The sequence below is a fragment of the Pantherophis guttatus genome, chromosome 1 (genome assembly GCF_059756535.1).
Source record: "Pantherophis guttatus breed Tessera chromosome 1, ASM5975653v1, whole genome shotgun sequence".
Lineage (NCBI taxonomy): Eukaryota > Metazoa > Chordata > Lepidosauria > Squamata > Colubridae > Pantherophis > Pantherophis guttatus.
The window spans coordinates 35,103,242-35,123,449 of record NC_142063.1 but is presented as its reverse complement, the minus strand read 5'-3'; the positions used below and the strand labels follow the sequence as shown (position 1 = coordinate 35,123,449).

At 35.5% G+C, this 20,208-nt stretch overlaps 1 protein-coding gene across 5 annotated transcripts in view; it reads right to left on the bottom strand.

The window, feature by feature from the left end:
• BRF1 (BRF1 general transcription factor IIIB subunit) overlaps positions 1–20,208 on the bottom strand; it is a 220,274-nt gene that overhangs the window by 35,923 nt on the left and 164,143 nt on the right. For 4 of the 5 annotated variants that reach the window (XM_034433593.3, XM_034433595.3, XM_034433594.3 and 1 more), the window contains 4 exons: positions 18,869–18,930; positions 18,335–18,416; positions 17,713–17,768; positions 7,585–7,841 (listed from right to left, as the gene is read on the bottom strand). In XM_034433593.3, coding sequence (XP_034289484.2) covers positions 7,585–7,841; positions 17,713–17,768; positions 18,335–18,416; positions 18,869–18,930 — 457 coding nt within the window. Of the gene's footprint in view, positions 1–7,584; positions 7,842–16,264; positions 16,461–17,712; positions 17,769–18,334; positions 18,417–18,868; positions 18,931–20,208 lie in introns of those variants that run through there. The other variant, XM_034433597.3, reaches the window with a different exon arrangement.

Here is a 20,208-nt window from a genome sequence, read left to right as displayed (position 1 = left end):
TCAACTTTTGGAAGTGCTCGGGGCTTTTCACCATCCCTTTCTCTATGGACAAGATATACTAATTGCTGCAAAAGAACTGAGCCCATATTTATATTGTATATATTGAATTTTATTTTTCATATATAATTCAGGTTTATCCACTGGTCTTAAATTTAACTATGAATACAGCAGATGGACTGGAATTTAATATACACTTGGATACTAATCTAAAACTCGGAAATAAATCCATAGCTGGGTTGGCTTGATGTCAAGTACTATCTTGGGTGGCATTAGCACCAATGTGAGTCCAGAATACAGGAAATAATTTTCTGAGAGCACCAAGGGCCCCTCATTTCAACACCAAGTTACAAACATTCTCCTCTATCAGTAATTTTTCTACTCTACTCAATCCTGGTTAGATCACAGTTCTGTATTCAGTTCTTGGCCCCACTCTTTCTGTGTGGTCTACTGACCAGATGACTGCAAGGAATATAAATCCTTCCATTCTCCACGTTTCAGTCAGAACTGAAGAAGCTTCTTGGATGAGAAGCTAAATGTCTTCAAACAAAAGCAAAGGAAGTCCAGTTTTGAAAAAGCGTCTTTGATACAAGAAAAGCACACAAGAAAAAACACAAAGGTTATTTATATTTGACTAGAACTGCAAACTAGTCCTCACTAAGGCATCTGTTGGCAATAGAGCATTAGCAATAGCTCTTTTGGTATCTGCAAGACTCCCTACCTCAGCTGGTTTTGTTTGATTTTGTTTTGTTTGGAGTCACCCCAGGGGCATTCAAATAAAATTTTAAAAAATGGTCCCATACTTTGCAAGTATAGCTACAAAAAAAGTCAAAGGGAACATGACATCTTTGAGATTATCCGGAGTTGGGGAAATTTAGGGTTATCAGTTTGCCTTCTAGTAAATAAGCATTTTATAACAACTAAGGCAACAATGGCAAGCATTTTATTAGAATATCTAAAATATATTCTTACTGGCCCAACATCCTACGTATATGTCAGTAGACTGTTTATACTTCCTATCTGGTAGAATGCAGACAAAAGGATATTGGCTTTCAAAGCTGTCTCTACATGAGAGATCTTAAATTACATGGAACAGCTGAATGATTTGGGTTAAAGGTGGATGTTAGTTGCATCTGTAGCATACTGGCCCAAATATATTAAAATTGATCAGTATTTCCCTATCATTAGCAGAGATTATTGTCTGTGACTTAGCTTTGATCACAGCTAGTAACCTAGTCTATGACTTCTTTATTCTTATTAGGCAATAGAAGTCAATATCTATAGACCATTTTGTGATAATCATGACATTAAGAAAAATTCAACCTGGAATGTGTAACGAGTAGATGGTAAAAAGCATGAATCAAAAAAGAAAATAAAGAAAAATGATTATATTGTGTATCTGCAAACTAAGAGAAAGGAGAAGTACTGTATGTAGGGGCTGAATGGAGGTGATTTGTTCTTGTGGAATGGAATTGATAAATACACACAGAGCGCTAAAGATATAGATTTAATTCATAATATATGAATATATGAATTAGTGTCATCTAGGTTGCCCCATTTTACAATCTTTCTTGCCACAGTTGTTAAGTGAGTCACTGCAGTTGTTAAGTGAGTAACAGATTGTTAAGCGACTCTGGCTTTCTCATTGACCTTGCTTGTCAAAAAGTCACAAAAGGCGTTCACATGATCGCAGGACAATGCAACCATCAGAAATATGAATCAGTTGCCAAGCGGCTGAATTTTGATCACATGACCATGGGGATGCTGCAATGGTTAGAAGTGTGAAAAGAGATCATAGGTCACTTTTTCAGTTCCATTGTAACTTCAAACAGTCACTAAACGAACTGTTGTAAGTCGAGGACTACCTGTATAACATAAATGGATGGATGGGAAAATTTGGAGGGAAAAAAAAAGAATGGGAATGGTGAGTGGTGAATATTTTGAAAAGGTCTGTTTCAAATATATGGCTTAAGCACAGTTCTGCTAAATACATGACCAAGGAAAGAATATCACTCTAAAAGTATAAGTTATTTGATTGTTTATGATGACATATTAAGAGAATTAGTGAAGGATATAATGGTGATGAATCATTTTGAACAGAACATTTTTGACAATGTCAAGTCTTTGGTTTAGTCAAGAACTTTGGTTTAAAAAAGGAATAAAAGAAATGAAACTACGTAGAACAATTTCAGGAAAAGGAAGGACATCTCCTATATAAAAATATTATCAGACATTAATCTTCAACAGTCAACATAATGCGGATGGAAAGAAAGCCCATGGTACTTGCTTAGAAGAGAGCGAAAAGAATTATGTAATAAATGTGAGAACTGTGTAGAATTATATTAATATGAAGTATGAAAAAGATGCTTGGTATAATTATAAAGTAAAAGAGCCTTTGGATAAGAAAAATGAATATATACCAGAATGACTGCTGCAAAAAAATTAGCATTCCAGAAATATACTGCATAAAACGTATACTGAGAAAAAGGATAATTGCAAAGAATGTGAGAAAAAGAGAAAAGTTAAGATTAAAAGACATGGAGAAAGTACAGGATGATTTTGATGGGAATAGGAAATAGAAGTGGGTGAAGAGGACTCAACAAAGTGCCTCCAACATAATAAACAGAATTAAAAATAAAAATAAAACCAAAATGAAAGTTAGCATGGAAAAGGATAGGATGTAGTTTCAGAACTCTACAGCTCCTCTAAGTATAGAAATCCTAAAATTGCCCAGAATATTGTTTTCTCTTCATATATGCTCATCATCTTGAGTTACTTATAAAGTGAAAAAAAATGGGGTAAAATCTAAATAAATAAATAATACATTTATGAAAATTCAAAGGATAGTACCCTAAAATCCATGTCTAAATTTTTAAATTGATTCAATTTTAAATTGTTTAATTATGGGTCTTAATACAGGGGTGCTTTTAATTGTGGGCCAAATTAATTTAATTGGATTTTAATACTGTTTTTAAATTTTGTATTTCTTGTGTTTCATCTGTTGGCTGTTCACTGCCCCGAGTCCTTCGGGAGAAGGGTGGTATATAAATATAAACAATAAAATAAAATAAAATAAAACTTATCTCTGATAAATAGAACAAGAACAATGTTAGGATAAGCCTGATATTCAAATTCAGTCTTCTAATAAAATATTTCCTGATCTTTTCCCACATGAAGCCTCTCAAAGCCTGTAATGCACACACAAAGAGAAGCTTCTGTTGTAAAACCTTCCAGTGTCTTTTGCAAATCTGTTTCTTTTCTTCCTAGATTTTGACAAGATTAACACAATGCATTTATTCCTTTTATAATATTGCCTATTTTCACATATTGCTATTTTTATGTACCATGAAATAGAGAAACCCTTTTATATGATAGTGACTTCAACAATCCTTTGCTAACAGATTTATTTGATATAACAGATCAAAAACAATGTAATAAGGAATTCAGTTTAAGCAAAAAACATAATATGCAAAAATTTCACTAGACATCACAGTCCATTTCCACCAGCTTGGGAAAACTCATGAAAAATTAAACATGGAATAGATATTAATTTTGCCCCATTTATAAAAGAAATGTCTTTTTAAACCACATATTTATAACACTTAGCCAATAACAATATCCCATGCTTCATAACCTGGGTAAGAGTTAAGACAAAAATAAAAATAATGGGGAATGAATGAAGCTACAGTAAACACTGGTAGATATTGAATACAGCCAGTAAAAGGGAAATGCTTAAAACAAAGCATTTTGTGTCTGAAAATTATATTTGACCTTTTTTCTATTAGGCAAGTTCCAATTACATACAGCAAAAAATATAATTAAAACACATTTACAGAAAATTGAATCTGCATAAACATAGTCTCCCTTCCCCCCCCCCCACAAGCACACCTCTCTTTATTAATCCCCAAATATGGGTATATCTGGTATTTTGCCAGAGTATCTCATGTCATTTGCCTTTTTTAAATAAACAGATAATTGCTTCCCATTTATGATAAAACAAATCATATTGTATGTAATTAGCCTTTGATAACACACTGGAATTAAAAGTTTTCCTTGATCCTTAAAATGTCATTTTTGAAGTCCCCATAAGTATTTCCAAACCAGCAAACATCTTCCAAAACATTTATTATTTCATTATTATATTGCACAATAGCATTTAAATCTGAGGGACTATGGTGGCAGCAAGGACAGTTAGGTTAAATTGTACAAATTACACTTAGCTTTCTATACCCACTAGCAAATCTGAAATTCAAAGCACAATATTCTCTGTCTTTCTATGGCAGGGATTTGGGACTGGGCAATGCAGTGTTGGATTGGTGCAGTTCAACCACCTTCCCTAGAAATAATCTTTGGCTCTCACCAATCATACTTAAAGCATAATTTGGATTACCATTACAAATGTTTTACGTTCTTGGTTTACGTTCATCAAATTTTCGTCTGCAACTTCTCAAACTCGAAGTCAGAAATTAGTACAATTCTGGTTTACTATTGTTGTGTGCAAACATAGCAATTTTTATCTGCAATATTAGCTAATGGAGAAGGCTTGACTTTTAGTTAAATTACCCTGTTTCCCTGAAAATAAGACATCCCCTGATAATAAACCCAATCGGGTTTTTGAGTGCATGCCCTAAAATAAGCCCCACTGAAAATAAACCCGCCCCAAAAATATTTAAACGCATGTGCAGCCAGTCCCCGCCATTTCCTCTGGTTTTTTCCATGCGCCCCAAAATAATAAGACCTCCCCGAAAATAAGGCCAAGTGCTTATTTCAGGGTTCAAAAAAATATAAGACAGGGTCTTATTTTCAGGGAAACACGATATCTGCAACTTACAGTTGACTCTTAGACAGCCATCGTCTTCTGCCATTTAAAAATTACTCAACATTTAAGGTATCTAAACTAAATCCAAGAAGATTGTTAATCACTACAAATTAGATAGTACGATCTATGCTAACAATTTCTGGATGGAAACACACTAGGAGTTTCATTGTCAAATGAGAAATGGGGCACGTTTTGTTCTTAATTGCACATAAATTACTGTGATTATTATATGGCTAAAATGCATTTATCTATTAACACCTCAGAAGAACATATCTGAACAAAGGAATTATGCATTACATCTTGAAATAATGCTGAACAAAGGAATGAATTAGTACCGTGCATAAGGTATTGCAGTTACAATAATGAAGGAAAATAATAAAAAAGACTTGCTGTAAATCTTTAATACTAAGAAAATCAAAATAACCTTTAGACTTGAAATAGCTTTTTCCTCATTGCAAAAACATCCAATCTTTTTCAAGATGCTGTGATGCTACCATCTTTCACATCAGACCACTGGTTTGTTTAACTCAGTATGGTCCATTCTTGGCAGTTCTCTTCAAGTTTTCAGCCAAACATATTTCTTAATCATACCACAACAATATCCTTTTCAATGGTGATGCTAGAAACTAAATTTGGAGTGCTTTGCTGATAAACATGTATTTAAGCTCTGAACTATAAAGATATAGTCTCCTTTGAGACAAGCTAACTTTGGATGTCTTCATTGATACATCAATACAGGTTTCTCTGAAACAGTACAAAAACTGTTTGCTATCACTGCTAATTACTCATTCTGATGCAAAAAAACCCACTCCCAATTTTCTCTGAATGTGTTTTTATTAATGTCATAATACTAAAATCTGTCTGTCTGTCTGTCCATCCATCCATCCACCCACCCCTATCTACATACCTATTTTTTAAACCACCCATCTCCTTCACAGAGGGACTCCCTTTGTCTTAGCATTTCAAATAAAACTACCACAGGCATCCATGTGGAGGAGCAAACGATGAAATATGACATCATGTTGCAAAACTTGTGACTTCCATCTGTGTTTGATGTTATGGTGCAAGTACAAAAAAGCCAACACTTTTCCCTGTTAAATCACAATACATATTTCATTATTATTTTTTTTCATCATAATGAACTATATGCTTATAAAAACCTCATAATTTTTTTTGTACTTTTCCTGTTACCCTTTAGCAATAATGCTTTGCATGCAAAAATGCCAAAGATTTAGAATCATTTTGCGGTACACCCAGATTCATTGAGGCTAAATGGACATAGAAATTTCGTGGACAGTGGACAACAGTGACTTGAAACAGAAAAGTCCTGGATTCAAAGATTATTGCATTAGAGGGAAGCAGATTTTATAATATGAAATTTCCTGCGATAGGGGATTTGGTAAAAGAAAAAATGCTTTCAAAAAGAGGCTATAGCTATATGGTTGTAAGGAAATGTGACTTTAGTCAGTAAGCAGGAAGAAGAGTCAGTTGCAGAATCCAGAAATAATAGGAGCAGGACTAAGGTAGAAAGTGAAGTTTCTATTACAGAAAGCAGATTAAGGTGTGTAAGCACTTTGTATAATTTTGTTATTGTAAATACAGTGAAATTATCATTCAACTGAAAGTTTCAAGCCAGTTTATAAAGAATAAACAATAGTGATGATAGCAGCTGCTAGCAGTGCTGCTAAATTATACATTATTATCTGCAACAATGCAATATGATGCATGAATCATATTTGGGGCTGCTGACAGCTATTCAGAAACTGGATGGCGCTGGATGAATCCTGGAACCCTGGCACTGGAACAAATTCTAAGCCAGAAGTAACCTCTGCCCCCTAGAGCCTTAACTGTCATTTTGCATCATGCTCTCTCTTTGCATCAATTTACTCAATAGCCCTGCCCTGAAGAGGAAGTCAGTAAAGGTTTAGCTTTGATAGAGATGGGTAATAGAGACAGATGAGCAGACTTCAACCACAGAGAAAGTAACAGATTCTTTATTGGGGCAAGATATTCTTCAGGAAACTCATCTGATATCACTAAGATGCTCTTGGATGAGCCTGCAAAGCCAATTAACTTTGTCTCTTTAAAGAATACTGCACAATGGCCAGGGAGAAAGAGCACTGAACAAAATCAGCTCAGATCTCAAATATTAGTTTTATAGCCAGCAGACACATGAAGAGAATAAGAAATGTGCAAATTGTCTGTAATGCCTATATATTTCAAATGCAATAAATGTCCAAATTGGAATTATTTTCCTGCTAGCACAACAGCTTCTTCCTCCACTCATATTTTAGGAAAATACAAGCAATGTTTACTAAAAAGCTTTATGTGCAAGTCAGTAATTAGCAACCAACATTTGGTATAAAAGTATATCTAAGAACTAAATCAAATCTTGCAAAATGTCACAACAGATAATAACTACTTATTTTTCATATTAACATGGAAAGGAATACATATATGCACTATCTCAGCATGCTTGCCATACCATTTAATATAAAACCTGATAATTTAGGAAAAATGAACTAGCATAACACATCTGAAAATTCTATCAAGGAAGCCACTGGCAGGTGAATTATGCATTTCTGGTAGATTCCTCCGGGCTGGATGATTAATCCATGCTGATACTGCCAGCTAATGTGACCTACAGATTCATTCTGGCTCACATACCACAATAAAAAGAACACTATTGCAATGTCAAAAAAACATTAACAATGCATCAGTTCTAGATGCATTGGTTACAATGCAAATTTTAAAAAAAACTGTGGTACCTTTTTCCCACGGGGTTTACTGAATTGGCCACATTCCGATTCACAAGAGACTTTCTCCTTGATAACTTCTTGGTGCTGGTGCTGTCATAAGTGGTATCATCATCTTTCTTTGGTGTGCTACCTCCTTTGCTGTTGAGATCCCTTAACACATTATAATTAATTTTACTTGAAATCTTCTTCTGTTCCAACATTTTTTCAATTGCCTCTCCTGCTGTGCTGGCCTGGATCAGCTCCCGTTTCTTTGCAGACTTCTTGGGCTTAATTAAAACATAAGGAATAGGAGTTTTAGGGGGCAATGAGAATAATCTTGCTGAAATTAAAGAATGGGCTACAACTATATCATTTTCCAATGACAAATCATGGTGAACAGGAAGGGTAAGTGATTAGTTATAATAATGGTTTGTCAAAATTTTAGTATGATATTACCACACAGTAGATCCAGAGCTGGATACGTGAATAGGCTCTTGTGAATTTTCCTTCCCTTAAAAATGATGCACTGAAATAAGTTTTGTTTTGAATGGCCATCAATGTATTTATCATGTATGAATGCTAAAATGTAGGTTTTTAAAATATATTTTCCTTCAACATGTCAAGTCCCATTTTTAAAAGTTTTGTTTTGTTTTGAATGGCTGACAATGTATATACTATATACCAATGCTAAGACGTAGGCATTGGTAAGAAGATATGTTGAAGGAAAATAGGTTTTCCTTCAACAACTCAGGCCCCATTTTTAAGAGTAGACCCTGGAAATAAAATTTAATTGTTATCCAAATTTGAACTACTATGCCCATGGAAAGGGACAACTGAATTGGAAATGTAAATTAATTTTTCTTTAATTTTAGATCATAATGAAGCAACTAAGTGAGAAATTACTATTGCTTGTACTACAGTGCTTCCAGTTTTAGTGAATTGATTATGATAATAATCATATAGCTTATATGTTTTGACTGGATCTCTTCCAATAAAGGGAGAGGAGTGCTAACTAAGTTTCAAGAGAATCAGGGTTGAATTATGAAAGAGTGACCCTGGAGTACTGATTCCACAATGATAAATTTGTAACTCTTATAAAGAAAATCAGAAGTTGTTTCTTTAAATAACTTTTTCTTTTTAAAGTTTTGTATATCTTTTCTTTTTCAAGTTCATTTTCTGTACTTTTTTCATCTTTTACTCATTTAAAAATCTCTAATAAAATTCTATTTAAAAAACAGATAGCATTTGACATTTACTAGCTATTATATGTAAGGAACCATAAAACCTTTACTTTTGCAAACATTTTTGCACCTGTATAAAGGGTGGTTTTTTTTAAAGCTGACATGATAATGGAACTATGAGTATCACATATATAGATCTACCTGCCTGGGCCTAATTCATACTATACTCCCTTCTGTTCAATAGTTCATGTGCTGAGCTATATCTCCCTGCATCCCTATATGCAGGGGGTACTCCTGCATATAAAAACATGGGAACCTGCTGATGTGAGCTATGGAAACTTTTTATTGGTTGTGTGAATTGGCCTTCTGGGATTCCAGCTGCAATTCTCCTATTGTATCTAAAGCAAACCCAGTTATTTCCCCAGAGGCAATATTTACACAGCCTTGAATTGATTCTATTTAGCATTTATAGTCCAACCTGCATGCTAAAGTCTTGAGATGTATAGCAGCTCCCAAATGATTCCATTGAAGCAATCTGATTATGACAGTGTGGATTAGTTTCAATGTTAAGCACTGTGTCAGTTTAACTTTTACTCCAAAAGTCAGACCAGACTAGACATAATTCTTAATACTCATAATTCTCAATACAATAATGTCCTAAGTCAGCAGTCAGCATTCTGTCACCATCAAAGCTCTCTTTGCAACTCACACACAAAAAAACTACAACACCTCTCTGGCAAAAAAAATCAATAGTGTGGTTTTCTACCATTTTGAGGTGGTAATTGTATAAAAACTGCAAGGTAAACTGTAAAGTATGCTTAAAATAATTGGAAATGAAAGAAAATACACTTCCCATCTGCAAATAGAAGAATCTCTCAAAATCTTCACTTCATCTAAAGGCATGATGCAAATCATATTCTTAAGCAGTCCACTGAAAGTAGCAGTATTCTGAAAACTGTGGCCTTGTTCTTTAAAGAAGTCTATCCCTACGCCAACAAGTTGTTTTTTTTAAAGGATGGGCCTAATTCATATCTATTCATATCAGAAAGCTCAAATTCATATCAGAAAGCTCAAACTGCCCAAGGAGCTGCTGATACAGTTCTACAGAGGAATTATTGAGTCTGTCATCTGCACCTCCAAAACTGTCTGTTTGGTTCTGCAACCCAACAAGACAGACACAGACTTCAGAGGATAATTAGAACTGCAGAAAAAACAATTGCTACCAACCTGCCTTCCATTGAGGACCTGCATACTGCACGAGTCAAAAAGAGGGCTGTGAAAATATTTACAGACCCTTCGCATCCTGGACATAAACTGTTTCAACTCCTACCCTCAAAATGACGCTATAGAGCACTGCACACCAGAACAGCTAGACACAAGAACAGTTTTTTCCTGAACGCCATCACTCTGCTAAACAAATAATTCCCTCAACACTGTCCAACTATTTACTAAGTCTGCACTACTATTGATCTTCTCATCGTTCCCACCACCCATCTTTCCCACCTTCCACTTATGACTGTATGACTGTAATTTTGTGCTTGTATCCTTATGATTTGTATTGATATTGTTTCCTGATTGCTTTTTTGTACCCTATGACTATCATTAAGTGTTGTACCTTATGATTCTTGATGAACGTATCTTTTCTTTTATGTACACTGAGAGCCTATGCACCAAGACAAATTCCTTGTGTGTCCAATCACACTTGGCCAATAAAAAATTCTATTCTATTCTATTCTATTCTATTCTATTCTATTCTATTCTATTCTATTCTATTCTATTCTATTCTATGAGCTTGAAAAAATAGAGTATGTGAAAATTTAGATGCTATAAATACTTAAATATTTTGAGCCTCAATGTTTCTAGTCATTTATATTTATTATAACATAATTCTCCCTGCATTGTTATAAGGGTTCATGTAAAGAAAAACTAAAGTGTTACAGTAGAGATGAGGCGTAGAGGACAGGTTTTTTGAAACCGTTTTAACTACACATTCTACTACACACATTTATTTATTTGCTACTTCATTTATTTACCAGGCTATTCCAAGAGACATCAGGAGGTTTACAGAATAAAGCATACAAAACCTTTCGCAAACAATGACATAAAGCCTTCTTAAACTATTAATAAAAATAGGCTCTTTCCACTTAAAGGAAAGAAAATCTATAAAAGAATAACAATGCCTCTATTGCCCGTTATCACCTTGGGCAACATGAGCAGATACTCAGATTTCAAAAACTCTACAAAATAAAAGTGTTCCTTTCTTTCATGATACCAAAGTAGAAGTAATCCATACTTCTGAGATGAGTCAATTCTACAGAAACAGACCAGCCATCAAACAGGCCTCCCTCAATGCTTCTCCAACATTTCCAAGGCAGTATCTGAAATATTGATTCCCAGATTGAAAAGAGAAAGGGAAAAGAGGTTTTGGCTTTCTTCTGTATGATATCAATTCAGATTGTAATGGCTTCTTCAGATGCCAGCTTGGACAATGAGGAAGAGCTGGATTCAGGAATTTCAGAGAGGAGTGGAAGAACATCAGGATAATGCAGGAGACTCTGTGACAGGAGTAGATGGGCAAGAGGAGGAGAGACTAGGAACATCGGAAGGGCTAATGGAAGAGCGACTGGACAAGCATCTGTCTGAAAAGGAGACAGAACAGTCACAGCTGCAACCAGGAAGCATGAATGCCAGCCAGAGGCACAGGGCAGAGAAGGGCACAGCTATAGCCAATTAGTGGAGACAAGGAGGAACTGCCTCCTCCATGGGATCTCAGGTCACATAGACACGAGCAGAGGGAGGTACAAAGGAGGTCAATGAGGCTACTTGTGAGGAGGCAGCCTCACCCCTCCTAATGAGTCACAACAGATGGTGACTACTTAGTCTCAGGCGTAGAGGAGAGCTATGTTGAAGATAACCATTCGCTCCCTGCCATGCATGTGCTCTGACTTCGTGTTTCCGGACCTGTCCTTTGTTACTCAATCTTGTGCTTGGACCTTGCATTTTGGATATTGTATTGAAACTTTGGACTTGTGCTTGGACTTCGCACTGGTGTGGATTGCTGGATTTATCCTTCGATCTCAGACTTTGTATTTGGATGTTGACTTCATGCTTCTGCTGTGCAGACTCTGACTCATTGGGACCTTGTATTTCTAGTAAAGGGGGACACACTAGGGGCTTGCTGTGCTTAAATAAAGCATTAAGACTCCTTGGTGTATGTGTGTGTGTGGACTGGGACAGGACATAGATATTTGCAGAGTACTATCATACTCATTCTCAAACATCTTTTTTCAAGGAAATATATCAAACTTCTTCAATCTGTCTTCATAGATCTTAGTTTCTAACCACCTGATCATTTTTATTGCCTTTTTAAAGCCTTGTTTCAATTGAATCCTTCTCAAACGATTAAAAAAAATTCTCAAAAAAATCATCTCAAGGATAATTAGGGGGATGGAGGCTAAAACATATGATGAACAGTTGCAGGAATTGGATATATCTAGTCTGGTGAAAAGAAGGACTAGAAGAGACATGATATCAATGTTCCAATATTTGAGAGGCTCTACAAAGATGAGGGGGTAAAGCTATTTTCCAAAGCATTAGAAAGCAAGGCAAGAAATAATGGATGTAAACTAACCAAGAGAGAAGCAATCTAGAACTAAGAAGAAATTTTCTAACAGTGAGAGCAAGTGGAATAACTTGCCTCTAGAAGATGTGGGTGTTCCATCACTGGAGGTTTTTAAAAAGAGACTGGACAGCTATTTGTCTGAAATGATATAGGGTCTCCTGTTCAAGCAGGGGGTTGGACTAGAAGACCTCCAAGGTCCCTTCCAACTCTATTATTCTATGTTCTATGGTGCCCAGAACTGGTCACAGTATTTGTGGTGGGTTGTGGCCAATGCATGCAGAATAGATTCCTTACCTCCCATGATTTGAAAATTGTAGTTCTATTGTTTTGTTTGCAGCCACATCATACTGCTGGCTTATACTCAGTTTGCAATCAAGTACTTTGCCAAGAAATTAATCCATTTTAAATGGGTTCACTCAATTCACTGAACTAAATAGTAACCAAATGGGTTGGGTTTGCATAGTGCATTATTCCACAATAAAAACCAACCAAGCTTACAAATAAAGTTGCTATATCTTTAATGACTGGATTAAGAGTATTACATAAACACAAGGATGGTAATATACATACATACATACATACACACACATACATACATACATGCATATATATATACATACACACGCACACACACACACACACACACACACACACACACACACACATATATATATATATATATATATTCCTTTATGCTTGATATTTAATACTGATACCAAAGATGAATCACTCTATCTCCCAAAAATTACAACCACCTAAAGGGCTCCAGAATATAAAAGATTTAGTCAATTGTGGCATTACCCTTTGGGCATTATCCAATGTATATTATCTAACATTAAGTTGCATTGAATCTAAAAACATCAGGAGAGATAGCCAAATCATTCACTGTATCAACTGAAAACAAATGGGGGGGGGAGGGGAATAAAGTGACATTTCTGGATCCTTCCTCTATAACATTTACCAAGCAAATTCTTGCTTAATTTTCATTTTTAGATACCTGTAATTTAATATGAAATAGAATGAGAAGCTCACAGCCTGCAAAACTGTGAGCCTTTAGCATCACTTATCTCTCAATGTCTTCAGACCCGATATAGCTCTTACAGATATTCTTAGAAAATAATAATGGTTTGTTGTTGTTGTTGTTACTTGCGAAGTCGTGTCCGAACCATCGCGACCCCATGCACAACGTTCCTCCAGCCTTCCTGTCCTCTACCATCCTCTGGAGTCCATTTAAGCTCACACCTACTGCTTCAGTGACTCCATCCAGCCACCTCATTCTCTGCCGTCCCATTCTTCTTTTACCCTCAATCTTTCCCAGCATTAGGCTCTTCTCCAGTGAGTCCTTCCTTCTCATTAGGTGGCCAAAGTAGTTTCATCTTCAGGACCTGGCCTTCTAAAGAACAGTCAGGATTGATCTCCTCTAGGACTGACTTGTTTGTTCGCCTTGCAGTCCAAGGGACTCACAGGAGTCTTCTCCAGCACCAGAGTTCAAAGGCCTCAATATTTTGGCGCTCAGCCTTTCTTATGGTCCAACTTTCACAGCCATACATTGCAACTGGGAAAACCACAGCCTTGACTATACGCACTTTTATAAAAATGGTAGATCACCGCAATGCATGTTTTGGTACAGAAATTTGTTGTATTGTCAAGTAAGCTGTTTTATTGTGTTGTTCCATGTAACAAACTCATTCCTGCCTTATGTTGTATCTAACAACATCTTCAAAGAAATCTCCACACAGAACACATGAGCTGCAATCTGGTTGTGAAGGTATAAGGACATGTATGCCTGAATCTGGGTTGTCACCTGCAATTTGTTGACTTACACTAACAAACCGTAAACATAAAAATTGGCATTCCCATAATGAATTAGGCTGTACACTTGAAATACAATATGCAAGTGAATATACAATATTGTAAGTGAAAATGTGATTTTAGTTTAGCTTGGTGATAAACAAATTCTTGGATCCCAATGTACTTAGAAAGATCCTATCCTTAAATTTCTAGATATATGATTTTCACAATGTATTCTTAGTTGGTGTTTCTTGGGACGTTAGTAAAAAACAGAGTAATTATGTCAAATGTGGCCTGTGTCTGCAGACTATCCTTTCTTCCCCTTCTTCATGCTAAAAAGTGATAGTCTTTTAGTTGGCAATTCTTGACTAGGAAAGTCCACACACTCCTCATTGGTTTTTCTAAATGCTGACAATTCCCCATGACTCTGCTTCTTCATTTCTATAATCTGGATTTGTCCCAGTTGCAGAAGAATTATTTTCAAGTGGTGCTTTTTATAAAATGTCAGTACAAAATAAATCACATTATTGCTACCCACAGACACACAAGCATAGAAGAAAAACTTACTGCAAATCTTTGTTCTGCTGATCTCGATGGAAATATCAAACAGCACACTGCAGCCACTGCTGCAACATGAGACTCAAGGGATGCATAGATAGATCAAATAAAAGCAAAGAACTATGTCCAAGGGCTCTCTGGGACTGCTATACTGTAGATCACTGGAAGCTGCCAGGAATGCATAAGTTGAAAATCTGCTGGAAAATGGGCCTGAATAAATGCAATCCCCTGAGAAATGATATGTGATGCTCAAAGCAACTGCAATGTCAACTAGATGCATAATGCACTGAATTTAAATGCAGCAATAAAAATGGAGGAAGCCGCTTTTAACAAATCAGACATCGGGTTCAGTACTGTCTGTACTCTGATAGATAGTTTCTCTAAGTTATAGGTTCCTCTAAGTTATCAAACAGGCATCATTTCTATCCCTATCTGAAGATTCTGGGAATCAAGCTTGGATTTTTTTTTGCATGCAAATCATGTACTCTGCTGTTGAGCTCTAGTCTCTGCTGCTGAATACAAAAATTGCAGGTGTGATGGGGATGCTGCTAGGATTTTATGAGGAAATGCAAAATGCAAAAACAGCAACTACTTGGCCAAAATGATGCTCCCAGTTTTTCAAAGAAATTACATCATTACTGCATCTCTCCAGCTTTTTCATTTGCAAGACAGAATCCAGACCTTAGTGATGTTTCTCTCTATGCTACTAGGCTATTTAGCAAGACCGTTTAGCAAGCCAAATTATGGATTTACTGAACATTAGGGTATCAGAATTAATGCAGCAAATAATATTTGCGCTAACTATGCATTATATCTTCATTGAGTTTTGGCAATCTATACCCTACCATCATCTCTCTCATAGATACTCACATTTAGATGTATAGAAAAATTTTATTAAAATCATCATGATTAATTTCATGATGGATTAATATAGAATGAAGTAGTATTTTAGAAAAAGAAGATTGGAATGTGCAGTTACTGCCAAGAAAAGGAAATCTGCTTCCCAATCTTTCTTTCATAATTATTGGGACAGAGTTTGGATACATAATATTGTCACGGCTGAAGAAAGGAGTGACTGTACAAATGACAACAACCCTGAATCTGCAACTGATCCAGCTTGAAAGAGGACCTCAGTATGTCAGGTAAAGGAGTGGGGCAATTTCAGAATGTAGTACAATGGACTGCTTTAATAACTGAAAAATCTTCCCTGACAATTTCTGTCCAAAAGAGGGAATGGAATTTCATTAATGGGAAGAGAAAGCAAATGAACAACACAGGCTTCCCTGCTCTCTTATTATTGCAGATTAAAGAGTACTTTCTGAAGTATAAAAGTCTAACGTAACTTCAACATATCTATTATAAACGTTTCTTCAATTTTTCAAAGAGAAAACTGGTATGAAAATGGGTAACTACTAAAGTTCTTATTGTGTTTATCTGTTTGTACCCTCAAGTTAGCCCAAACAGTGCATTATGCCTCAATAAATTTTGAATCTGAGTGCCTAAAATCTGCTAATTTAAAGAAAGCATTAAAAATCCAGGGCCCATTGCTCCTGTGGAATTGAAATTTCCATGATGTTCAAATCAGTTTATTTGCAAATGTATGGCTGTTGCAGGATCCCCATGTTCACATGATCATGATTTCCAATATTCCTTGTCAGTTTCCTTAAAAGCAAAATAAATAAGGAAGTCAGCAGGAAGTCAGAAGTTGGTCCTGCTCCCACTGCTTTTTGCCTGCCTGTAGTCATTCCGTTTATCTGTTTAAGGTAAGCAAATATTGACTTATTATAGAAGTTTGCCATTACAGTTATTTTTCTATTTATATAAAAAAAGTATGATCAGCCTAAGGTATGAGCTACCTCCTGAAATACGACTGATCCCGGACCTCCGCACTTTCCGCAAGGCCCTGAAGACTTATTTATTCCAACAAGCCGGCCTAGTTTTAATGGGGATTTTTAATCTTTTAACTTTATTGGTTTTTGGGTTTTAAATTGGGAATTTTTTGATTTTGTAGATTTGGGATTTTAAATTGGTAATGCCGCTGATTTAATCTATTTTAGTTTTTTCTTAACTTTTGTACTATATGTATTTTAATTTCTGGCTGTCCACCGCCCTGAGTCCCCCTGGGGAGAAGGGCAGTATATAAGTTTAATTAAATAAATAAATAAATAAAATTTAATTTCACTCAAATCAGACTACACCAACTTTCTCTCAAAGGATGACCCAACAGGTCACAGGATTGGTTAGAAGCATTTACTTTTTTCTACCTATGGCAGCACTGAGTCACCACTAACTAATCTCAATAAACTTAAGCACCTGTTAACTCTGCCAGCAAAACTGCATGGATGCAGTCCATAAAAATGTAGCTCAATTTGAGGCCAATCTTATCTTAACATGTCTAGCTATTTTTTTGTTAAGTAGGACAATCAAGCTTTGAAATACTTATTTTAAAAATAAATATATAATTAAGAAAGTTTGGATTACATATGATTTGCTTTAATGACATTAAAAGCTTTACCGCAGTAAAAAAAAAAAAAGCCCACATCTAACTAGGAGTTGATATATATTTATGCACTACACATAAAACACGTTAATAATATACCTTAGTGATACGAGGATCTTAACAAACATATATAAGGTAGAATGCACAAAAAGATATGCTTCATATTTATTTTAAAAATATAGAGAGAAAAAATAAATTGTAGTATTACAACCGTAATACAAGCAGTCTGTTCTGACAGTAGCCAACCAATTGTACAAGAAAGCCCACCAATTTCCCAGCAGCTGGTCTTCCGAAGCAGACAGACAAGCAATCAAGATTATGATCCCATGACTTTTATTTGTTGGCCCAGCCCTTTTTTTGAAGCCAGCCAAACTGGTAAGATTGAGTTCTTATTCTAAAATACATTGGTGTTTACAATGAAATACTTTATATAGGTCTTATCCAACAAAATTAAACATTGTTCAAATGTTTCTTTTGACATCATTGATTTCAAAAATATTATTTACCTTATGTTCTTTATATATACCAAGCTCTTTTTCCTTTGCTATCCTTGCTTCTTTTTCTAAAAAAAAAAAAAAAGGATAAAAGAGAAGTGTAAGCGGAATAATTTTTTAAGGAATCGGGGGTTGGAGGTAGGGGCTGAGACGGAAGCAAACAGAGACTTGATTTCTTCCCTTCTGTAGCAGTGTCAAATCCAGAACAGTGGTCAGTAATGCAGTGTCACAGGTACCTCTGACTTGCCCAAATGAAAACAATGGAGCTAAGGTGGAGCTAAGGATGCCCGGCATTCATAGTTCTGAGGAGATCTTTCCTGAGGTTTGCAGTATTTTTATTTTATCATATGGTGGAGGTGGGGTACCTGTGCTAACTACAAGATAGCACACACATGGCTCGTGTCTTTTTATTAAAGAAGGAATTTAAGTCTGGGCTAAGTCTTCTTAAAATAATGTAACTATGATTTTCTTCAAACTGATCAGTTACAGTTAATGTTTTGAGCCCTGTAAATTTTCTTACTGCTTTTGTTTACTTTGTACGCCTTCCAGCCTAAGAAATGATCTGTAAACACTGTCATAAGCAAATAAAAAGCAAGCAAGAATCAACAGAAATGTTTTTATTTATTTTGCTTACCCTTTTGTTCCTTGAGATAATCTGCATTTTCCTTCATCCACAGTTCTGCTTTTATCCTGGCTTCTGAATCATTAAGTATGTACTAGAGATAAAGAGTAAAAGTGTTAAGATTTCTGCAGCAAATATATAGGAATTAGCACAATCCTTATTGTGTCCACCATTCTCTCTCAAACTAACTCATGCTTTCCCAAAGACTCTCTTTTATATTTAAAGTCTAGATACTGATTTTAGAAACAAAACAAATAATTCATTTCTACTTATTCTATTGCTAGATTGCACACCTATACTTTTCTCTGTATACACATGCTTATTTACTACCAATCACCAGTTTCATTTAAATACAGAATTTTGTATTATTTTTTTGTGTAGCACATGTAATTTCTGAACAGAATATAGAATAACATTTATTTTTCTCAAGGGAAAAACAATAGCACTAGTTTTACTTTAAAAGAAAAAAAAAAACTCTGATAATTTTGAACATATCCTCATATGTATAGAAACAATTATGAGAGTTGGGGGTGGAAAGATTCTTACCATATCTATTTCACTGTCATCAATTCCACTTAGATCTAATTCACCATCTCCAGTATTTTCATCTAAACAGAAGTAAGACAAATTTTAATTATGGTATGCATTCATTCCAAATCAACTCCGATTCAATCTCTGGCTTTAATCATCTTAGAAATACAGTCTTTCTGATAACTGGTTTGCTAACAAAGCAATCATTCAGCATATGGGGCCTATCCATATTAAAAAAAAAGGGAAGATAGGATTTTTTCCCCCTTAACCACACTTTTCTCTAGTTATTGTTTCTTGTGTGAATACAAACTGTCACCGGAGTTAATTATTGTGGAAAATAGGTACAAACAAGGCTTGCCCCTCATCTCTTTAAGAATTGTTGTTAATATAATTCAGTGATAAACACTCAATTAAATGTAAAGTGAAGAAATGAGAGTTTAGGAACTTTTAAATGGCCCAAAGTCAAGGACATGCAATATCTAAATAGTTGCTGCATTCATCCATGTGAATGATGAATGCCACTGAGTAGCTTGCACTAATCATCATAACATCTGTTTTGTATGCATGAATATACACATGGGAAATTAGAGGGATAACTAGGTAAAAGGCTAGCAATTGGGGAGGTCACTTTGAGTGTTCCTCACCCTGCTAGCCTAAGCAGTCCACCCAAAATCCAGGAAAATGCATTACAGTTGCTCGTTAGAAACCTGTCCAGATTTACATTCCACAATAGCGTGTAAAAGCAGCAGCTTCCCAGCACAGATGTCCAGCTGTCTTTCCTTTCTAAGCCCTGCTGTCTGCTCTTCTCTCTTACCTGCTGTTATTGTAAATAAGAAGGGCACAAAGGAGAAGATGATGTTTGGTCTCGAGAAGGGATATAAGCCTCTCTTCTCCCACTTTGTGAAGGCTAAGTCTCTAGTTTGCAATCTACAAGCTGTCCTGAAAATGCTCCAATCAGGCAAGTGAATGAAGAAAAAAAAGCCTCCTATTGCATCATTGCCTATTGTTACTGAGTTATTAATCTTGAGAAAGACATGTTTCAAAACTGAACTACAGTAGTTTTACTGTCAAGAAATATCATAATGCTGTACAGATACAACCTAGCCTTGAGGGACAGGAAGCAGAAACTCTGGATACTCAATGCATTTTGAAGAAGTGGCTGCAAACTAAAGCGATGGATTAGAACACGTAGGTAATAATAAATACCAAAAGAAATGGGTACCAGAAGTGGAAGAGGTCAACTTGCTTAGGATTCCATAAATCTTCTCAGTAATTAGTCTAAATATAGCACTTTTGGTTCAAACGCTGTGACTGTGTTTTCAACTACCCAATAATATTCTAATATTCATGTTATT